Source organism: Rhincodon typus, chromosome 3 (assembly GCF_021869965.1).
Source record: "Rhincodon typus isolate 14 chromosome 3, sRhiTyp1.1, whole genome shotgun sequence".
Taxonomy (NCBI): Eukaryota; Metazoa; Chordata; class Chondrichthyes; order Orectolobiformes; family Rhincodontidae; genus Rhincodon; species Rhincodon typus.
In genome coordinates, this window is record NC_063334.1 from 46,524,582 (window position 1) to 46,543,116 (window position 18,535).

Below are 18,535 nucleotides of genomic sequence, written 5' to 3' on the forward strand. Positions count from 1 at the left end.
GAAGAGGGATTGTTCCACGTAACCTACAAAGAGGCAGGCGTAGCTTGGGCCCATGCGGGTACCCATGGCTACCCCCTTTGTCTGTAGGAAGTGGGAGGAATTGAAAGAGAAGTTGTTGAGTGTGAGGACGAGTTCGGCTAAGCGGATGAGGGTGTCAGTGGAGGGGGACTGGTCGGGCCTGCGGGACAGGAAGAAGCGGAGGGCCTTAAGGCCATCTGCATGGGGAATGCAGGTGTAGAGGGACTGGACATCCATGGTAACGATGAGGTGTTGGGGACTGGGGAATTGGAAGTTCTGGAGGAGGTGGAGGGCGTGTGTGGTGTCACGGACATAGGTAGGGAGTTCCTGGACCAAGGGGGAGAAAATGGAGTCGAGATAGTTGGAGATCAGTTCGGTGGGGCAGGAGCAGGCGGAGACAATGGGTCGACCAGGGCATTCAGGTTTGTGGATTTTGGGAAGGAGATAGAAGCGGGCAGTGCGAGGTTGGGGAACGATGAGGTTGGAGGCCGTGGGTGGGAGGTCACCTGTGGTGATGAGGTTGTGGATGGTTTGTGAGATGATGGTTTGGTGCTCATGGGTGGGGTCATGATCAAGGGGGCGGTAGGAGGAGGTGTCGGAGAGTTGGCGTCCGGCCTGATAGGTTAACTAAGTGGCAAAAAGTTGGTAAATGGAATACAACATGGGAAAATCAGAAGTTGCTTATTTTGGAAGGGAGAACAAAACAGTTTCTTTAAATAGAGAAAAACTGCAGAAAGCTGCAACATAAAGGGATTTGGGGGTGCTTGTGCACGAAACATAGAAAGCCAGCTTACAGATGCAGCAGGTAATCAGGAAGACTAATGGAATGTTGGCCCTTATAAGGTGGTGGAGCATAACAGGAGGGAAGTCTTACTGTAACTAAACAAGATGGTGGTGAGACCACATGTGAAATACTGCGAGCAGTTCTGGTCCCCTTATTTAAGCAAAGATATTATTTCTTTGAAAGCCGTTCAGAAAAAAGTTCACTGGGATGATCCCCAGTATGGATGCTTTGTTTTATAAGCAAAGGCTAAACAGGTTGGGTTTCTACTCAACAGAATTGAGAAGAGTGAGGGATGACCTTATCAAGATGTATAGGATTCTTAAGGTTGTTGTTGGATAAATACTTAGAGAAGCTTACACCTTATAGGAAAATCTACGAACAGTGGGCATAGTCTAAGAATAAAGTGCTGCCAATTTAAGACTGAGATGAGGAGAATTTTTTTGTGTCCTTGTATATATTTAAGGCTGAAATAGATAAATTCTTGATCAGTAGGGGAATATACGGTTATGGGGAAATGGCGGGAAAGTGGGCGTGAAGCAGGTCTGATCAGCCTATTGAATAGCAGAGCAAACTGAAAGGTCTGAACGGCCTCCTCCTGTTCCTATTTCTTATGATCTGATGATCTTTTGTGTGAAATGCACGAGTTATTCCAATAATAGTATTCCAGTGTTAGTGAGGGCATTGCGCCATGGCTAAGTTAACAAGATGGCCCTTTGGCTTTTTAGCTAACATACGTTGGCTGAAGGGGATTGACAGTTACATACAGCAGATGTTCACAGCTAGACTTGTGGTCTCCATGTAGATATGCTGGATAAGACGAGATTTTCGATAGGAAGAAACATCAGGGAAGTTAATCAGGTTTCTGTAAACAGACAGTTCTAAACATATAAGCATTCTGAAAAGGGGCATTTTTGTAAGGTCTGATTTAGCCACAGTCCCAAGAGCGTTATTGAGTAAAAGGAAATGTCTGATCCTACAGTATTCTGAACTATTTAGGCAATTGCAGAATTAGAAAGGCAAACAACAAGTTAGTGTGTAAAGGTTAGTTCCATTCCTTGAGCAAATGTTTCTAGGCAATAAATAGGCCCAATGCATCATTAGGAAAGATAAACTAACAAATGGTGTAAACATGACCTCCAAATCAACCGGTGGCTAGGTTGTAAAAAGAGAGTTCATGCCTGAGAGAGATAAATAAATGAAATTTAAGTGCAGATGTAGATAATTCAAACAAATTGTTACATCCAAAGATCAAGGGAAGAGTGACAAAGACAGATTACAAAATACAGAATGAAAATGTGGCTGTCCCCTAGTTGTTTGTGGAATCTAAACAAGTTTGATTTTTTGGCTTTGTAAAGTTGCAAAGTGATTGACTTTCACCCTCATCAGTGGAGTTCAAACAGATGCTTTTTATCAGAAAAGATAATTAGTAAAGTGTTCAGAGTGGAAATAGTAAAGCTTTATTAAAAATGAAACTTTAGTTTAAAAACCCACTTAAAGCATGTAAATAGCAGGGGTCATAAATTGCAGTTGCAAGTCAGAAGGACTGTTTAATCTCTCAGGCTGAAGTGAGAGAGGGATTGTTCTCAATTTGTCAGCTGTGTCACAGTAACTTTATATTAGAGTTGATTTTAAAGACTTTATAACAATTGGTAGAAATTTATAAAGTCTGCCTTCCCCAAACCAAAACCGTTTTCTGCAGACCATCTTTTTGCTTTTCCAGAACAAACTTAAAACATATAGTGTTGCGGTCACTATCACTAAAATACTCCTCCCTCTGCCATTTCAAACACCTTGCCGGCTTCACTCCCCAGGATTAGGTTCAGCACTGCATCATTCCTTGTTGGACTTTCTATATGTTAACATAAATTGGTTTTCTGAACATGTTTTGAGAAATTTGCCTTCTCTAAACCCTTTATACAACGTGTATCCCAATAAACGTTGGTGAGGCAAGGAAAAATCACTTAATATAATAATTATTATTTTGGCACACCTCAGTGAATTAGAGTCATAGAGGTCGACAGCATGGAAACAGGCCCTTCGGCCCAACTTGCCCATGCCACTCAGTTTTCACAATTTAACTAGACCCATTTGCCTGCATTTGGTCCATATGCCTCCATACCTATCCCATCCATGTATCTGTCTAAAGGTTTCATAAATTACAAAACTGCACTTACTCCCCCCACTACCTTTGGCAGCCCGTTTCAGACACTCACCAACCTCTGTGTGAAAGAATTGCCCCTCTGGACCCTTTTGTATCTCTCCCCTCTCACCTTAAACCAATGCCTTCTAATTTCAGACTCCCCTACCATGGGGAAAAGCTGTTGGCTATCTGCCTTATCTATGCCTCTCATGATTTTATAGACCTCAGTAAGGTCACACCTCAATCTCCCATGCTCCAGGGGGAAAGGTTCCAAGCCATTCCAACCTCTCCTTATAAGTCAAACCTTTCAGTCCAGGTGGCATCCTTGGAAATCTTTTCTGCACTCTTTCTATAGTAGGTCAACCAGAATAGCATACAATACTCCAAATGTGACCTCACAAACATCTCCTAACTCCTCTACTCAATGCTCTGACTGATGAAAACAGCATGCCAAAAGCCCTCTTCACCACTCTGTTCACTTGTGACTCCATTTTCAAGGAGCAATGAACCTATACCCCTAGATCTCTTCAGAACATAGAGTATCTTTACTACAATTGTCTGCATTATCTGCTCTTCAATTGCCTGCTGACAGTTTGGGGGCCTATTATACAATCCTAAAATCATGATTTCCCCCTTTTATTCCAAAATTCTACCCACAAAGCCTCATTTGACAACCTTTTCAAGATATGGACCATCCTTAAGGCAATAAATGACTCCTTAAATAGTAATGAAACACCTTCTTCTCTTTTACACCCTCTTCTGTCCGGCCTGAGTTGCCAATCCTGTTCCTTTCGCACCCACACGTGTGATGGCAACAACGTTGCAATACCAACTGTCAATCCATGCCCTTAATTCATCTGTCTTACCTATCATATTCCTATCATGAAAGAGGAGACCATCTGCCTCACCTTACTCCCTTCAGGCTCAATATATTTGAACTCCTTTTGCCTGGGTGTCTTTTCTAAGGTATGCTATGCCACTATTGAACTAATGCAGTGTGTCCCCTGTGTCCGCTGAACTAGTTTGAACTTCTACCAACAGCATTGAACAATTCTCCCACAAGGAGTCCAATTCTGGTTCAGTTGTGGACCCTACAACCCTTAGAAATGGTCCCAGTGATCTAAAACCTTCCCTCCTGCGCCAACAAGATGAAGAGTACCCAATAGAGGACAGCAGTGAAAAGCAACTGACAAGAATGCTTGGAGAAGATGGCTTGTTCATCAAGACTGAGAAAGGGATTGCAGAGAACCCAGTTTAAAAGAGTGGAGCCCATAAGGAACATGCAGGGCAAGCTGCTCGCTGAAGCAAAGGATATGGCAGAAGTACTAAATGAGTACTTTGCTTCTACCTTTATCAAATTAGAAGATGGTGACAATGGTCAAGTTGAAAATGTGGGTGTTGAGCAACTGAACAATGTATTGATAGATAAAGAATCAGTGCTAAGAAGGCTGGCAGCACTCCAGGCAGAAAAGTTGCCAGGCCTGGACGGGATGCATCCTCGATTGGTCAGAAAGGTACAGAAGCAAATTGCGGAGCCATTGACAGACATTTTCCAGGCCCCTCTGATCATAGGATTAAGAGAAGGGAAAAGGATAACCCATGAAACTACAGACCTGTCAGCCTGATGTCAAGAGTGGGAAAACTGATGGAAGCTATAAACAGGATAAGGTAAACACGTAGAGAAAAATAAGTTAATGCTAGACAGTCAACATGGCTTTGTCAAGGACACATCGTCTCCGACAAATTTGATTGAGTTCTTTGACAAGGTGACACAGGCTGTGGATATTGTATATTTGGACTTACAAAAAGCATTTGATATGGTGTCACATGGCAGGTTGGTTAGCAAATTAGAAATGTTTGGGATTGATTAGCCCTTGACAGCATGGATTACTGTTGGCTAAAAGATAAGAAAGAGAGGGTATGTGCAGATGGGTATTTCTCAGATTGGAGATGACTTAAAAGTAGTGTTTCCCGGATTGATGTTGGGACCCTTTGCTTTTTCTGATTTATATAAACTATTTAGAGATGGAGGGCAAAACCACCAAATTTTTAGCTGATACTAAGCTAGCAAGAATAGTGAATTGTAAGGATGATGCTGAATGTCTTTAGATGGACATGAATAGTTGGCCAAATTCTAAGGTTTTGGAGTGGATCTGTAGCTCGGGTTGTGGGTGTTGAGGTTGGTTGGCTCGCCGAGCTGGTTTGTTGTTCCGCAGATGTTTCGTTACATGCTTGGTAACATCCTCAGTGCAGCCTCTGATGAAGCGTCGGTGTGTTTTCCCGCCTGGCTTTTAAACTCTGGGGTCCGTTGCGATGGATTGCCTCACTTCCAGGTTTCCTCCGTAGTGGAATGTATATGGGGTCAAGCTCAATGTGTTTATTAATAGCATGCTTTGTGGAGTGCCATGCTTCCAGGAATTCTCGTGCTTGTCTCTGCCTAGCCTGTTCCAGGATCTTGGTGTTGTCCCAGTTGAAGTCGTGGTTCTCCTTATCCATGTGGATTGAGATGAGTGAGTATTGATCGTGTTTTTTTTAGCCAGTTGGTGTTCATGTACTCTTGTTGTTAGTTTCCTTCCTGTAGAAAGATTCTACACACCCCGACACACTCATCACACTACCTTACATCAGGAACACATCAGAACTCACCACAAGATTTCTACGACCGATGGGCATCAGAGTGGCAACAAGCCCACATCAACCCTATGACAAGTGCTCACCTGAACTAAAGACCCACTCCCCGCCATGGACAGGACCAATGTCATCTACGAGATCCCCTGCAGAGACTGTGAGAAACACTACATCGAACAAACAGCATGTAGATAGCCCAACTAGGAAAGGGGCCATACTGGACCTAATATTGGGGAATGAGCTTGGCCACATGGTCGATATCTCAGTAGGGGAGCAGCTCGGGAACAGTGATCACAATTCAGTAGCTTTAAGGTACTGATGGATAAAGGTAGTGCAGTTGTCAGGTGAAGGTGCTAAATTTGGGGAAGGCTAATTACAACAATATTAGGCAGGAACTGGAGAATGTAGATTGGAGGCAGATGTTTGAGGGCAAATCATTATCTGGTATATGGGAGGCTTTCAACTGTAAGTTGCTGATGACTCAGGACCGACATGTTCCTTTAAGGATGAAGGATAAGTACGGCAAGTTAAGGGAAACTTGGATATTGAGAGATGTTGTGAGCCTAATTAAAAAGAAAAAGGAAGCATTTATCAAGGTTAGGAGGCTGGGAACATATGGAGCAAGAGTGGAAGACAAGGAAAGTCGAAAGAAACTTAAGCGGGGTGTCAGGAGGGCTAAAAGGGGTCATGAAAAGTCATTGGCCAACAAGATTAAGGAAAATCCCAACGCTTTTTATACATATATAAAGAGCAAGAGGGTAGCCAGGCAGAGGGTTGGCCCACTCAAGGACAGGGAAGGGAGTTTATGTGGGGAGCCAGAGGAAATGGGTGAGGTATTAAATGAGTACTTTGCGTCAGTATTCACCATTGAGAAGGACTTGGTGGATGATGAGTCTGGGGAAGGATATGTAGATAATTTGGGTCATGTTGAGATCAAAAGGGATGTAGTACTGGGGGTCCTGAAAAACATCAAGGTAGACAAGTCCCCAAGGCCTGATGGGATATACCCCAGAATACTGAGAGAGGCAAGGGAGGGAACTGCTGGGGCCAGTGTTGTTCCTTTGTTTAAGAAGAGTGGCAAGGATAATCCAGCTAATTACAGGCCAGTGAGCCTTACGTCAGTGATAGGGAAATTATTGGAGAGGATTCTTTGAGACAGGATTTACTCCCACCTGGAAATCAGTGGGCGTATTAACGAGAGGCAGCATGGGTCTGTGAATGGGAGGTCGCGTCTCACTAACTTGGTTGAGTGACGAAGATGATCGATGAGCGTAGGGCAGTGGATGTTGTCTGCATGGACTTCAGTAAGGCCTTTGACCAGGTCCCTCATGGCAGGCTGATACAGAAGATAAAGTTGGTCAGAGGTGAGCTTGCAAGATGGATAAAAAATCTGGCTCGATCATAGAAGATAGAGGGTAGCAGTGGAAGGGTGCGTTTCTGAACGAAGGGCTGTGACTAGTGTGTTCGTCAGGGATCAGTGTTGAGACCTTTGCTGTTTGTAATATATATAAATGATTTGGAGGAAACTGATTAGTAAGTTTGCCGATGACACAAAGGTTGATAGAATTGCGGATAGTGATAAGGATTGTCAAAGGATACAGCTGGATATAGATCGGTTGGTGACTTAGGCAGAGAGATGGCAGATGGAGTTTAATCCAGAAAAATGTGAGGTAATGCATGTTGGAAGGTCTAATCCAGATGGAAAATATACAGTCAATGGCAAACCCTTAAGAGTACTGATAGGCAGAGGCATCTGGGTGTACAGCTACACAGGTCACTGAAAGTGGCAACACAGGTGGAAAAGGTAGTCAATAAGGCATATGGCATGGCTTGCCTTCATCGGCTGGGGCATTCCTTTTAAAATTGGCAGGTAATGTTACAGCTTTATAAAAGCTTAGTTAGGCTGCATTTGTAATAATGTGTTCAATTCTGGTTGCCACACTACCAGAAGGATGTGGTGCTTTGGAGAGGGTACAGAAAAGATTTACCAGGATGATGCCTGGTATGGAGGGCATTAGCTATGAGGAGAGGTTAGAGAAACTTGGGTTGTTCTCACTATAAAGACGGAGGTTGAGGGGCGACCTTATATAGGTCTACAAGATTATGAAGGGCATGGACAGTCAGAAGCCTTTCTCCCAGGGTGGAAGAGTCAGTTACCAGGAACCATGGGTTTAAGGTGCGAGGATCAAGGTTTAAAGGTGCTGTACGAGGCAAGTGTTTTTTGCACAGAGGGTGGTGGGTGCCTGGAACTCACTGCCAGGGGAGGTAGTGGAAGCAGATACTATAGTGACTTTTAAAGGGCATCTTGACAAATATATGAATAGAATCGGAACAGAGAGATACAGTCCCCGGAACGGTAAGGGGTTTTAGTTGTGATGGGCAGCATGTTGGTGAAGGCTTGGAGGGCCAAAGGGCCTGTTCCTGTACTGTAATTTTCTTTGGTCTTTGATTTCACAATCTAACCACTAATATTTCACTCCTACTGCCTATTCCTGGCAGACTACAACTACAAAAAAAATACTTTATCTCTCTCCAGACACTACCCACCAAATCTGCAAACCTGGTTCTTGATCTGCCAAGCCTATGTTATTTTTTTGAGTTGTGACATCACCTTCGTGCTCCATCCCTAGATTCAGCTGCCCGCTGCCACTGTTCACCCCAAGGTTTGCTCTTCTTCGCTCAGTTGCTGCTGCTATCACTGCTCAGACGACCCTGCTCCTCAGATACTTATCCTGCTGCTGCTGCCATTGTTTATCCCTCGGTTCATTCTATTTCTGTTCATTGCTGCTGCTGTTGCTTGGACTGACCTCAGGCCAGGCCCCTGCTTTTTGCTCACTCCTGTCTAAAAGTATTCAAACTCCACTGCTCTTGATTTCTATCCAATTACTTTTATTACAAAGTGCGTGTGAGCTGATGTTTTTTTTCATTATTCATCAATTGAACATGGAATTGCTGGCTGGCCAGCACTTGTATTTCCTGTCCTTTGTTGCCCTTGAAAAGATGCCTTCTTGAACCGCTCCAGTCCATGTACTGCAGGATGACCCCCAATGCCCTAGGGGATGGAATTCCAGGAGTTTGACCCAGCGACAGTAAAGGTATGGAGATATATTTCTAAGTCAGCATGGTGAATGGCTTGGAGGGAAATTTGCAGGTGGTGCTGTTTTCATGTGTCTGCTGCCCTTGTACTTCTAGATGGAAATGGTCATGGTTTTGGAAGGCGCTAAGGATCTTTGGTGAATTTCCACAGTGCTAAGTATGGTGCCAATCAAATGGACTGCTGTGTCCTCGATGTTGTCAAGCTTCTTGACTGTTGTTGGAGCTGCACTCACCCAGGTCAGTGGCGAGTACTCCATCACATTCATGACTTGTGACTTGTCGATGATGGACAGGTTTTGGGGAGTCAGGGGGTGAGCTACCTGTCTCAATTTTCCTAGCCTCTGACCTGTTCTTGTAGCCACTATGTTTAAACAGCGAGTCCCATTTTGGTCAATGGCAAGTGAAGGATGTTGATAGTGGGGATTTGGTCATAGTAACACTGGTAATGTCAAAGGAGGGTGATTAGATTGTGACTTCCTGAGATAGTCATTACCTAGTACAAATGTTATTTACCACTTGTCAGTCCAAGCCTTGGATATTGTGCAGATTTTATTACATATGAATGTGGAGCGCTTCAGTACCTGAGGTGTCACGAATGGTGCTGGACATTGTGTAACCATCAGCAAACATCCCCAATCCTGATCTTATGATGGAAGGAAGGTTGTTGATGAAGCAGCTGAGGTTGGTTGGACCTAGGACACTACCCAGAGATATCCTGGAGCTGAGATGACTGGCCTCCAACGACCACAATCATCTTTCAATGTCCCAGGTATGACTCCAACCAATTGTGAGTTTGCCCTCGATACCCACTGATTTCAATTTTGCTCAGGCTCCTTCATGCCACACTCAGTCAAAATGTGATCTTCAGATGAAGGGTTGTGACTCTCACTTCTCCTCCGAAGTTAACTTTGTGTCATGTTTGATCCAAGGCTGTAATTAGGTCAGGAACTGAGTTGCCCTGGCAGAACTCAAACAGGGCATTACTGAGCAGGTTATTGATGAGCAGGAGCTGCTTAGCAGCAGCATTCATGGTATCTTCCATCTCTTTATTGATCAGGATGACTTTGAGTAACTGTGATGTTGCTTACAGTTGAATAACTTGTCAACATTTGACCCAATAAGAATGGCTATTTAGGTACTTTATACTCCAACATATCTTCTTGATGTTCTCCAAGAGAACATTCCAAGAGCTCTTACAGAAAGTTCTCAACGAGAACGTAAGGTTCTCCAAGATGGCACTGGAACGTGGCAACTCTTTGCTAGAAGATCATCTCCTCACATCTTTTATAATCTTTCTATTCTTTTAAATCTCAATTTTAGGTCTGTCAGAATTACTAACAGTGTTCTCTTAAATCTAATTAGAGATCTGGCAACTTTTAGACCCCTGGGAACAACCAACCATCTTGTCCTGACTGGATCTAACACAACAAAAACCCAGACCTCCTGGAGTGCCTGACTGCATGTACCAAAGGGGCCCGACTGCTGCTGACACTGGAACTGTGACCATTACACTGTACAGCCCAGCCACTTACTGGCTTCTCAAAGGCCTGAACTGGACACTGACCATATGGCCCTCCCCGACATCATGGAGTTCAGAAATTGAGGCCCAACCAGATCGAGAACAAGACCCTCCAGTGTGCCCAACGCCGTGACCAATGCCCAAGACCCCATCGGGCATGGAATGGCAGATTATCCACACCAATCTCCAGGTCCAACCAGAGGCAGCCACTTACCCAGGAAACATGGCCTTCAGGTGAAACTGAAACAACACAGCTTCAAGTATCCCCTCTTCAGCATATTTCTGCATGGTGTAAAGCCAACAAGCTGTCCCCCAATGTCAGCAATATGAAGGAGCTGGTCATTGACTTCAAGAAGCAGAGTGGGGGATACGTCCCTGTCAGTATCAATGGTGGGAATGTTTGAGAGCTTCGGTTCCTAGCCGGGAATGTCACCAACAATCTGTCTTGTCCATCACATTGATGCTACAAATCATGAGGGGTATACATGAGGGGAATAGCAAAGGTGTTTTCCCTAGTGTGAAAATTAGGGGACATATTTGTAAGGTGAGAGGAGAAAGATTTAAAAAGGGTTTGAGGGGCAACTTTTTCTGCACAGAGGGCGGTTTGTGTATGGAATGAACTGCCAGAGGAAATGGTAGTTGCAGGCACAGTATCAACATTTAAAAGACACTTGGATAGGTACGTGAAGATGAAAGGTTTAGAGGGATATGGGCCATACACAGGTTAGTGGGTCTCATTTAGTTTGGGAAACTTGATTGGCTTGCACGAGTTGTACCAAGGGGTCTGTTTCTGTGCTGTAAGACACTGTGACTCTTTCAGAAGGCATATCAATACCTTTGCTCCCTCTGAAGGCTAAGGAAATTTGGCATGTCTGCAATGACTCTTACCAGTTTTTATAGATCCACCATTGAAAGCATTCTATCCAGATGCATCACAGCTTTGTGTGGCAACTGTTCTGTCCAAGCTCACAGGAAATTACAGAGTTGTGAATGTAGCCCAGTCCATCACGCAAACCAGCCTTTCATCCACTGACTCCATCTGTACTTCCCGCTGCCTCAGGAAAGTATCCAACATAATCAAAGATTCCATCCCATCCTGGTTATACTCTCTTACACCCTCTTCCATTGGGCAGATGATACAAAAGTTTGAGAACACGTACCAACAGATTCACGGAGAGTTTCCTCCCTGCCGTTATCAGGCTTTTGAACAACCTTTCATATATTAAAGTTGATCTTTATTAGCACCTTCTCTGCAGCTGTAACACTATATTTTGCATTCTGTTCTATTACCCTGATGTACGTACGATTTGCCTAGATAGCATGCAAAACAATACTTTTCATTGTATCTCAATACATGTGACAGTAATAAATAAAAACAATTCATTTGCCAAAAGCAAGGGGAAAGGAGAAAATAGGGAACAAAAGAATGAATTTGAAATCTTTACATACTGAGGTATCAATTTTATTTCCTTCTTGTAAGTTATTTAACTTTTCCATCCCACACCACTCAATTGCTGTTGAGGTTGGTTGGCTCGCCGAGCTGTTTTGTTGTTCCGCAGACGTTTCGTTACCGTGCTGGGTAACCCCCTCAGTGGAGCCTCTGATGAAGCGTCGGTGCGTTTTCCCGCCTGGTTTTTAAACTCTGGGGTCCGTTGCGATAGATTGCCTCACTTCCAGGTTTCCTCCGTAGTAGAATGTATATGGGGTCGAGTTCATTATGTTTATTAATAGCCTGCTTCGTGGAGTGCCATGCTTCCAGGAATTCTCGTGCTTGTCTCTGCCTAGCCTGTCCCAGGATCTTGGTGTTGTCCCAGTCGAAGTCGTGGTTCTCCTTGTCCATGTGGATTGAGATGAGTGAGTATTGGTCGTGTCTTTTTGTAGCCAGTTGGTGTTCATGTACTCTTGTTGTTAGTTTCCTTCCTGTTTGTCCGATGTAGTGTTTCTCGCAGTCTCTGCAGGAGATCTTGTAGATGACATTGGTCCTGTCTATGGTGGGGAGTGGGTCTTTAGTTCGGGTGAGCACTTGTCATAGGGTTGATGTGGGTTTGTGTGCCACTCTGATGCCCAGCGGTCGTAGAAGTCTTGTGGTGAGTTCTGACGTGTTCCTGATGTAGGGTAGTGCAATGAGTGTGTCGGGGCGTGTAGAATCTTTCTGATGATGTTCCTGTAGGCATCTCCTGACCCAGTTCTTTGGATATCCGTTATCCTTGGAAGAGATATTCCTCCACCTCTTGGCATAGTTCCATGTTGTTGCAGTGTGTTGTTGCCCTTTTAAATAGCGTTCGCACGCAGCTTCGTTGGTGTGTGCTGGGATGGTTACTATTGAAGTTCAATACCTGGTCTGTGTGTGTGGCTTTACGGTGTACTTTCGTTTGCAGTTCCCCATTTGTCTTGCGCTCTACCATGATGTCCAGGAATGGGAGTTGTTTGTTCTTCTCCTCCTCTCTGGTGAATTTTATTCCGGTGAGGGTGTTGTTTATGAGTTTGTGTGTCTCTTCCAATTTGGTCCATTTAATGACGACAAAGGTGTCGTCTACTTAGCGTATCCATAGTTTAGGTTGGATTTGTGGAAGGGCAGTCCTTTCCAGTCTTTGTATCACTGCTTCTGCTATGAGTCCAGAGGGGGATTGCCTTTGATTTGCTCGTATGTTTGGCCGTTGAAGGTGAAGTGGGTGGTCAGGCATAGATCCAGTAGTTTAAGCATGTTGTCCTTGGAGATGGTTTTACTGGGGTTGTGTTCTTGTTCAAGTAGTGTTGTCATTGTTTCCCTTGCAAGTGGTATGTCTATTGACGTGAATAGGGCGGTGACATCAAACGATAACGTGGTCTCTTCGTTCTCTTTCTTTATGTCTTTGATGGAGTTGAGGAATTTTTGGGCTGACTGATTGTCTTTGGGGTGATTTGTTGACTAGGTGCTTGAGTGTTCTTTGTAGTTCTCTGGCTAATTTGTGGGATGGAGTGCCTGGTAGGGAGACTATGGGTCTGAGGGGGACTTCCGGCTTGTGCACTTTAGGGAGGCCGCAGAATCGGGATGTGTTGTTTCCTTCGGGTTTCATTCTTAAGAAGTCTGCTTTGTTGATCTGTCCTGTTTGTTTAAGTCTTTGTAGCGTGTATAGGATTTTGTTGCCTAGTTGTGGTGTCGGGTCAGTTTGTACTGGCCGGTATGTGTTCTCGTCGGCGAGCAGTGCTTGTGCTTTGGAGATGTAGTCCTTTTTATTCTTTATCACTGTCATGCATCCTTTGTCCGCAGGTAGTATAGTGGTGTTCTTGTCCTTCTTTAATCTGTCCAGGGCTTGTCTTTCCCGTGTGTTGAGGGTGTTCAGTTCCCTCTTTCTGGTAAGTGTCAGGACTACTGTCTGTCTGATAGTTTGTTGTGTTTCTTCGTTGATACTGTTGGTCTTGAGTGTGGCTTCCAGTGTAGCTAGCCATTCCGTTTTGTTGGTGTCCCTGTAGTTGTAGTTCAATCCCCGGGTGAGAACGGCTTTTTCTGCGTCTGTCAGTTCCCTGTCGGAGAGGTTCCTTATCCATGTGTCAGTTCTGTTGTTGTTGCTTTTGTGGGTAAGTATGGTTAGTTTGTCTTGCAGGGTCTGTCTTTTCTTGGCTCTTGTGCTCTGTCAGCTGATGTTAGTGGCTCATTCCATGTCGGTTGTCCAGTCTTGATTGGTAGCTTCCTGGAATAACGTTTTTTGGTGCGTAATTTCTCTGTTGTATTTGTGGAGCCGGTTGTGTGTGTCGTTTATCATTACCCTTACCATCTTGCGGCCGTTTTGTTCTGCTGTTTTCCGGGCCTGTGGGTTGTTGATGGGTGGTTTGTACTTCACACTGCGTGGTAATACCTGGTTCCTGAGGCATCCATGTAGGAAGTAGAGTTGTTCGCGGGTTGCGCTCTCTCTTTTGGCGTAGTTTTCCCATTTCCTTGCCAGTTTGAGCGTGTTGCGCCCGTAGGTCTCTAAGGTTTTGGAGTAGATCGCAACGGACCCCAGAGTTTAAAAACCAGGCAGGAAAACACACCGACGCTTCATCAGAGGCTGCACTGAGGATGTTACCCAGCACGGTAACGAAACGTCTGTGCAACAACAAAACAGCTCAGCGAGCCAACCAACCTCAACACCCACAACCCGAGCTACAGATCTACTCCAAAACTCAATTGCTGGCTAAAAACTGAAGGCATAATTTCTGTTCTCTCTTACACAAGACAAAATTTTAAAAATTAGACATATTATAAGAAAAGTATTCTCAAATTCCTGTCTGGTTCAACCCATATTAGATCATAGAATCCCTACAGGGAAACAGTCACTTTGGCCCAACAAGTCCACACTGACCGTTATAGCATCCCACCCTGACCTATCCCCCTATAACTCACCTAATCTACACATCCCTGAACACAATGGGCAATGTAGCTTGGCCAATCCACCTAGCTTGCACATCTTTGGACTGTGGAAGGAAACTGGAGCACCCAGTGGAAATGCATGCAGACACAGGGAGAATGTGCAAACTCCACACAGACAGTCACCCAAGGGCGGAATCGAACCTGAGTTCTTGGCACTATGAGGCAGCAGTGCTAATCACTGAGCCAATGTGCCACCCCATTGTTTAAACCTAAACTTAACATGCACTCATTCATCTTGTAATATTAATTTTGAAATCAATTTCAGATACTGGTGGCATAGATGGAAACAATCTGAACTCGTTTATCTGTATTTCTCCAAATACTATTATTTATGCAGACATAGGCTGTGCAAATTTAGTGCACTGATTAATTCTTTAATGGATTATGTAACAAGATTACAGGGATATTAGGCAGGTTACAATGCAGAAATACAAAAAAAACTGACTTACACTTGTTTCTCCAGTGGGGTGTTAGGATTTACTGTCTCTCCTACAATCCCACAAAACTCCAGAGCTCCATCTTTGTTTCGACCTGAGGGTCTTAGTTGCCTGCGTCTATCACAAAAGAAAGAGGATTGTCTTCTCTGAAATCCACTGACCTGGGCTACAAGGAGACAATAACAACCAAATTTTAACAAGTTTACATCTTTAACTTAAATCATTCCCATCAAATAAAACCAGTCAGAAGCTGGAAAATGTTAATAGGCCTAATCTGGTGTTATCTTTTTAGACAAAGTGCTAGTTGTCCATGCATGTTGTTGTCTGGAACAAGGGACAATAACATCAGAGGCTCTAACATTCCATTCGTCACACAGCTGACCAAGAATCTCTCTAATTCTTACCTCGTGCCATTTGAAGGATTTGTAAGTTAGTACTCAGTCCGTTTGATCAACAAATGAACAAACTTTCATTGGTCATCAAGTCCTGAAGTGGGACTTCAACATGGAGCTTTTGGCTCAGAGGCAGGGACTCTACCCACTGCATCACAAGAGCTCTCTCTTATTTCAGAATTTTTGAAATACCTATGGAACAAGAATGTTTAATGATTACAGGAGTGGCAATGCTAACTTAAAACATCATTAGAAGAATTTGAAAGAAATGCTAAATCAAACGTCAAAACAATAAATAGTAATAAATATGAAGGAAGACTGTTTAATAAATCCAAAATGTATGGCTTTAATTATGGAAACTTACAATGCACAGATTTTGTTTAGCCATATCTTCGTAAATAAAGATCTTGGGGCAAAATGGATAGCCCCTGAAAACATGCACTGGAATCATGATACGATATTAACCCATGCTACTTTTTCACTGAAGCAGGCAGCTTGTAAACTTGATGCTGCCTGCTTGTTTTAATGATGACAGCATGCAGTCCAGTGCAAAAGGCTGCACATCTCAACAGGGAACAAATGCTCATTCAAACTGGGCATAGCTTAAAGTTAGCTTGTATCGCTATAAGCAGACCATTGCACAAAGTTCAAAGATGAAGTATCCGAGGCCTTAAAGCAGATGGTGGAGAGGGTGAAGACCCTAAACAAACTTGAAGGCAGAATGGAAGCAGACAGTCACCATAGCAAATACAAGGTACAGTCACATAGATCTGGATACAAGTTTACAAAATGTTCAATGATCACATATGAGCAGTCAAGGTCAGTGCATTCATATCCAAATGCCATAGCTTTGAACTATTCATCTGTTATCTCAAACATTGCTTTGTTTCACTCACTGCTTATACTCACATAATGTCGGTACATATGAAAATAATAAATCAAATCAAGATATTTTTATTAACTCATATGATGAAGAGCAATGCCATCATTTATTTTAATCCCCACTGCCCCTGAGAAGGTGGTGGTGAGCTGCCTTCTTGAACTGCTACAATTCATATGGTGAAGGTACACAGTGCTGTTAAGGAGGCAATTGCATGACTTTCAAAGGCAATACATTTCCAGGTCAGGTGGTAACCTGCAGGGGAGCTGGCAAGTACTGTTCTTCACTTATTCTTTAAAGTAGGAGAGGTGTGATTGTTGTGATTTTTAATGATTTGTAAATCTGTACTCCTGGAGCTCTTCGCTCCACCTCCCATTCAGCTTCCTAATTCCAATGAGTGTGTGGCCTCCTGATTCCTCCTTCTAAATCCTCCATCTCATTTTATCTTCAGATTCATAGAATTTTGCATTATAAAAGGAGGCCATTCGACCCATTGTGTCTGTACTTGTTCCCAAAAGAGATACCCAGAGATTCACCAGCCCTATGAGAACCCTGTAAATTCATCACTTCCAAATATACATCCAGCTCTCTTTTAAAACCTCCCACGGAATCTGCCTTCACCACTTTCCCATCCAACACATTCCAAATCCTAACAACTCTCTCCAACTCATTCCTATCTCCCTCGCAATCTTGAAATTGTGGACCTTAGTGGACATACCTACTCATTGAAACTGAATGTTCTCCTTTATCCTGTCAAAATTGTTCATAATTTTGAACACCTCAATAAGGTCACCTCTTAATCTTCTCTGCTCCAAGGAGAATTACCCCAATTTCTGTCATCTTGTGTTTAAAATCCCTTATTCCTGGCATCATTCTAGTAAACCTAGTAAATCTCTATGGCTTTATTTGTTCAGGTGCAGCTTCACTTCTTTGCTTTTATACTCCATGCCTCTATTTATAAACCCAAGGATTTTATAAGCATTCTTAACAACCATTTCAAGTTGCCTGGCCACCTTCGGAGAATTTTGCCTGTGAATCCCGAGGTCGTTCTGCTCCTGTAGTCCCCTCAAATATGTACTATTGAGCCTGTATTGCATCTCTGTGTTTCTTTTACCAAAATGCATTATCTCACATTTCTCTGCATTGAATATCGTTGGCCAAATGTCTACCCATTTGGTCAACTTGTCAATGTCCATCTGAAGTTGCTCAGTATCATCCTCACAATTCACTATTCTCTCTATCTTAGAATCATCTGCAAATTTAGAGATATTGCCTTCAACTTCCATCTCCAAATCGTTTAAATCAGAAAATGCAAGGGGTCCCACTATCGATCCCTGGTGAACGCTACTTTCAAGTCATCTCCAATTTGAGAAATGCCTATCTATACCTACCCTCTGTTTCCTATCTTTTAGCCAGCTTCTAATCTGTGCTGCCAATCCCAACATTTTTAATTTGCTAACCAGCCTGCCACGTAGCACTGTATTAAATGCTTTATAAAAGTCCAAATGTATGACATCCATTGCACTACCCTTACCCACTGCCTATGTCACCATGTCAAAGAACTCAACCAAATTTGCCAAACATTATCTACGTTTGACAAAGCCATTTTGACTGTCTGGTTTTAACTTATTTTTATCTAAGTGTATCCTTATCCTGTGTTATGGCCTCCATCAGTTTTCCCATTAGTGATGTCAGGCTGACAGGTTTGTCGTTTCCTGGGTTACCCCTCTCTTAAACAACAATGTCACATTTGCAAACCTCTGGCCCCCGCAAGGAGTAATCCTGGGTTCAGATAGGCCGGAAGAATTTCTGTCAGGGTGTCCACAACTTTCTTCCTCACCTCTCTCAGCAATCAAGGATACATCCCTTTGGCCCTGACGACTTCTCTACTAGGAGTGCTGCCAGCCTTTTTAGCAGCTCTTCTTTATCACTATACCGTTCAGTTGCTCAAAACCACGCTGTCATCTAGGCCATTGTCACCATGCTCTAATTTGGTGAAGACAGAAACAAAGTATTCATTTATACACCTGTCTTTGCTTCAGTGATTCATGCTTGTTCCTTCTGGGTCCAATTCTATCCTTCACTAATATTTTAATGTACGATTGAAGAACATTTTACTATTGGTTTTACTGCAGCCTGCCGTTGTTTCCTCATATTTCCTCTTTGCCTTCCTTATTTCAGCCTCAGCCTTCCTCCTGCATTTGAGATACTCTTCCCAATTGCTGTTATTCTTCCGGTATACATCACATGC

General features: G+C 43.5%; 1 protein-coding gene across 1 annotated transcript in view; it reads right to left on the bottom strand.

The window, feature by feature from the left end:
* Positions 1-18,535, bottom strand: part of LOC109937683 (SH2 domain-containing adapter protein F-like) — a 131,822-nt gene that overhangs the window by 28,157 nt on the left and 85,130 nt on the right. The window contains exon 3 of the mRNA XM_048595003.1: positions 15,025-15,178. Coding sequence (XP_048450960.1) covers positions 15,025-15,178 — 154 coding nt within the window. The remainder of the gene's footprint in view (positions 1-15,024; positions 15,179-18,535) is intronic.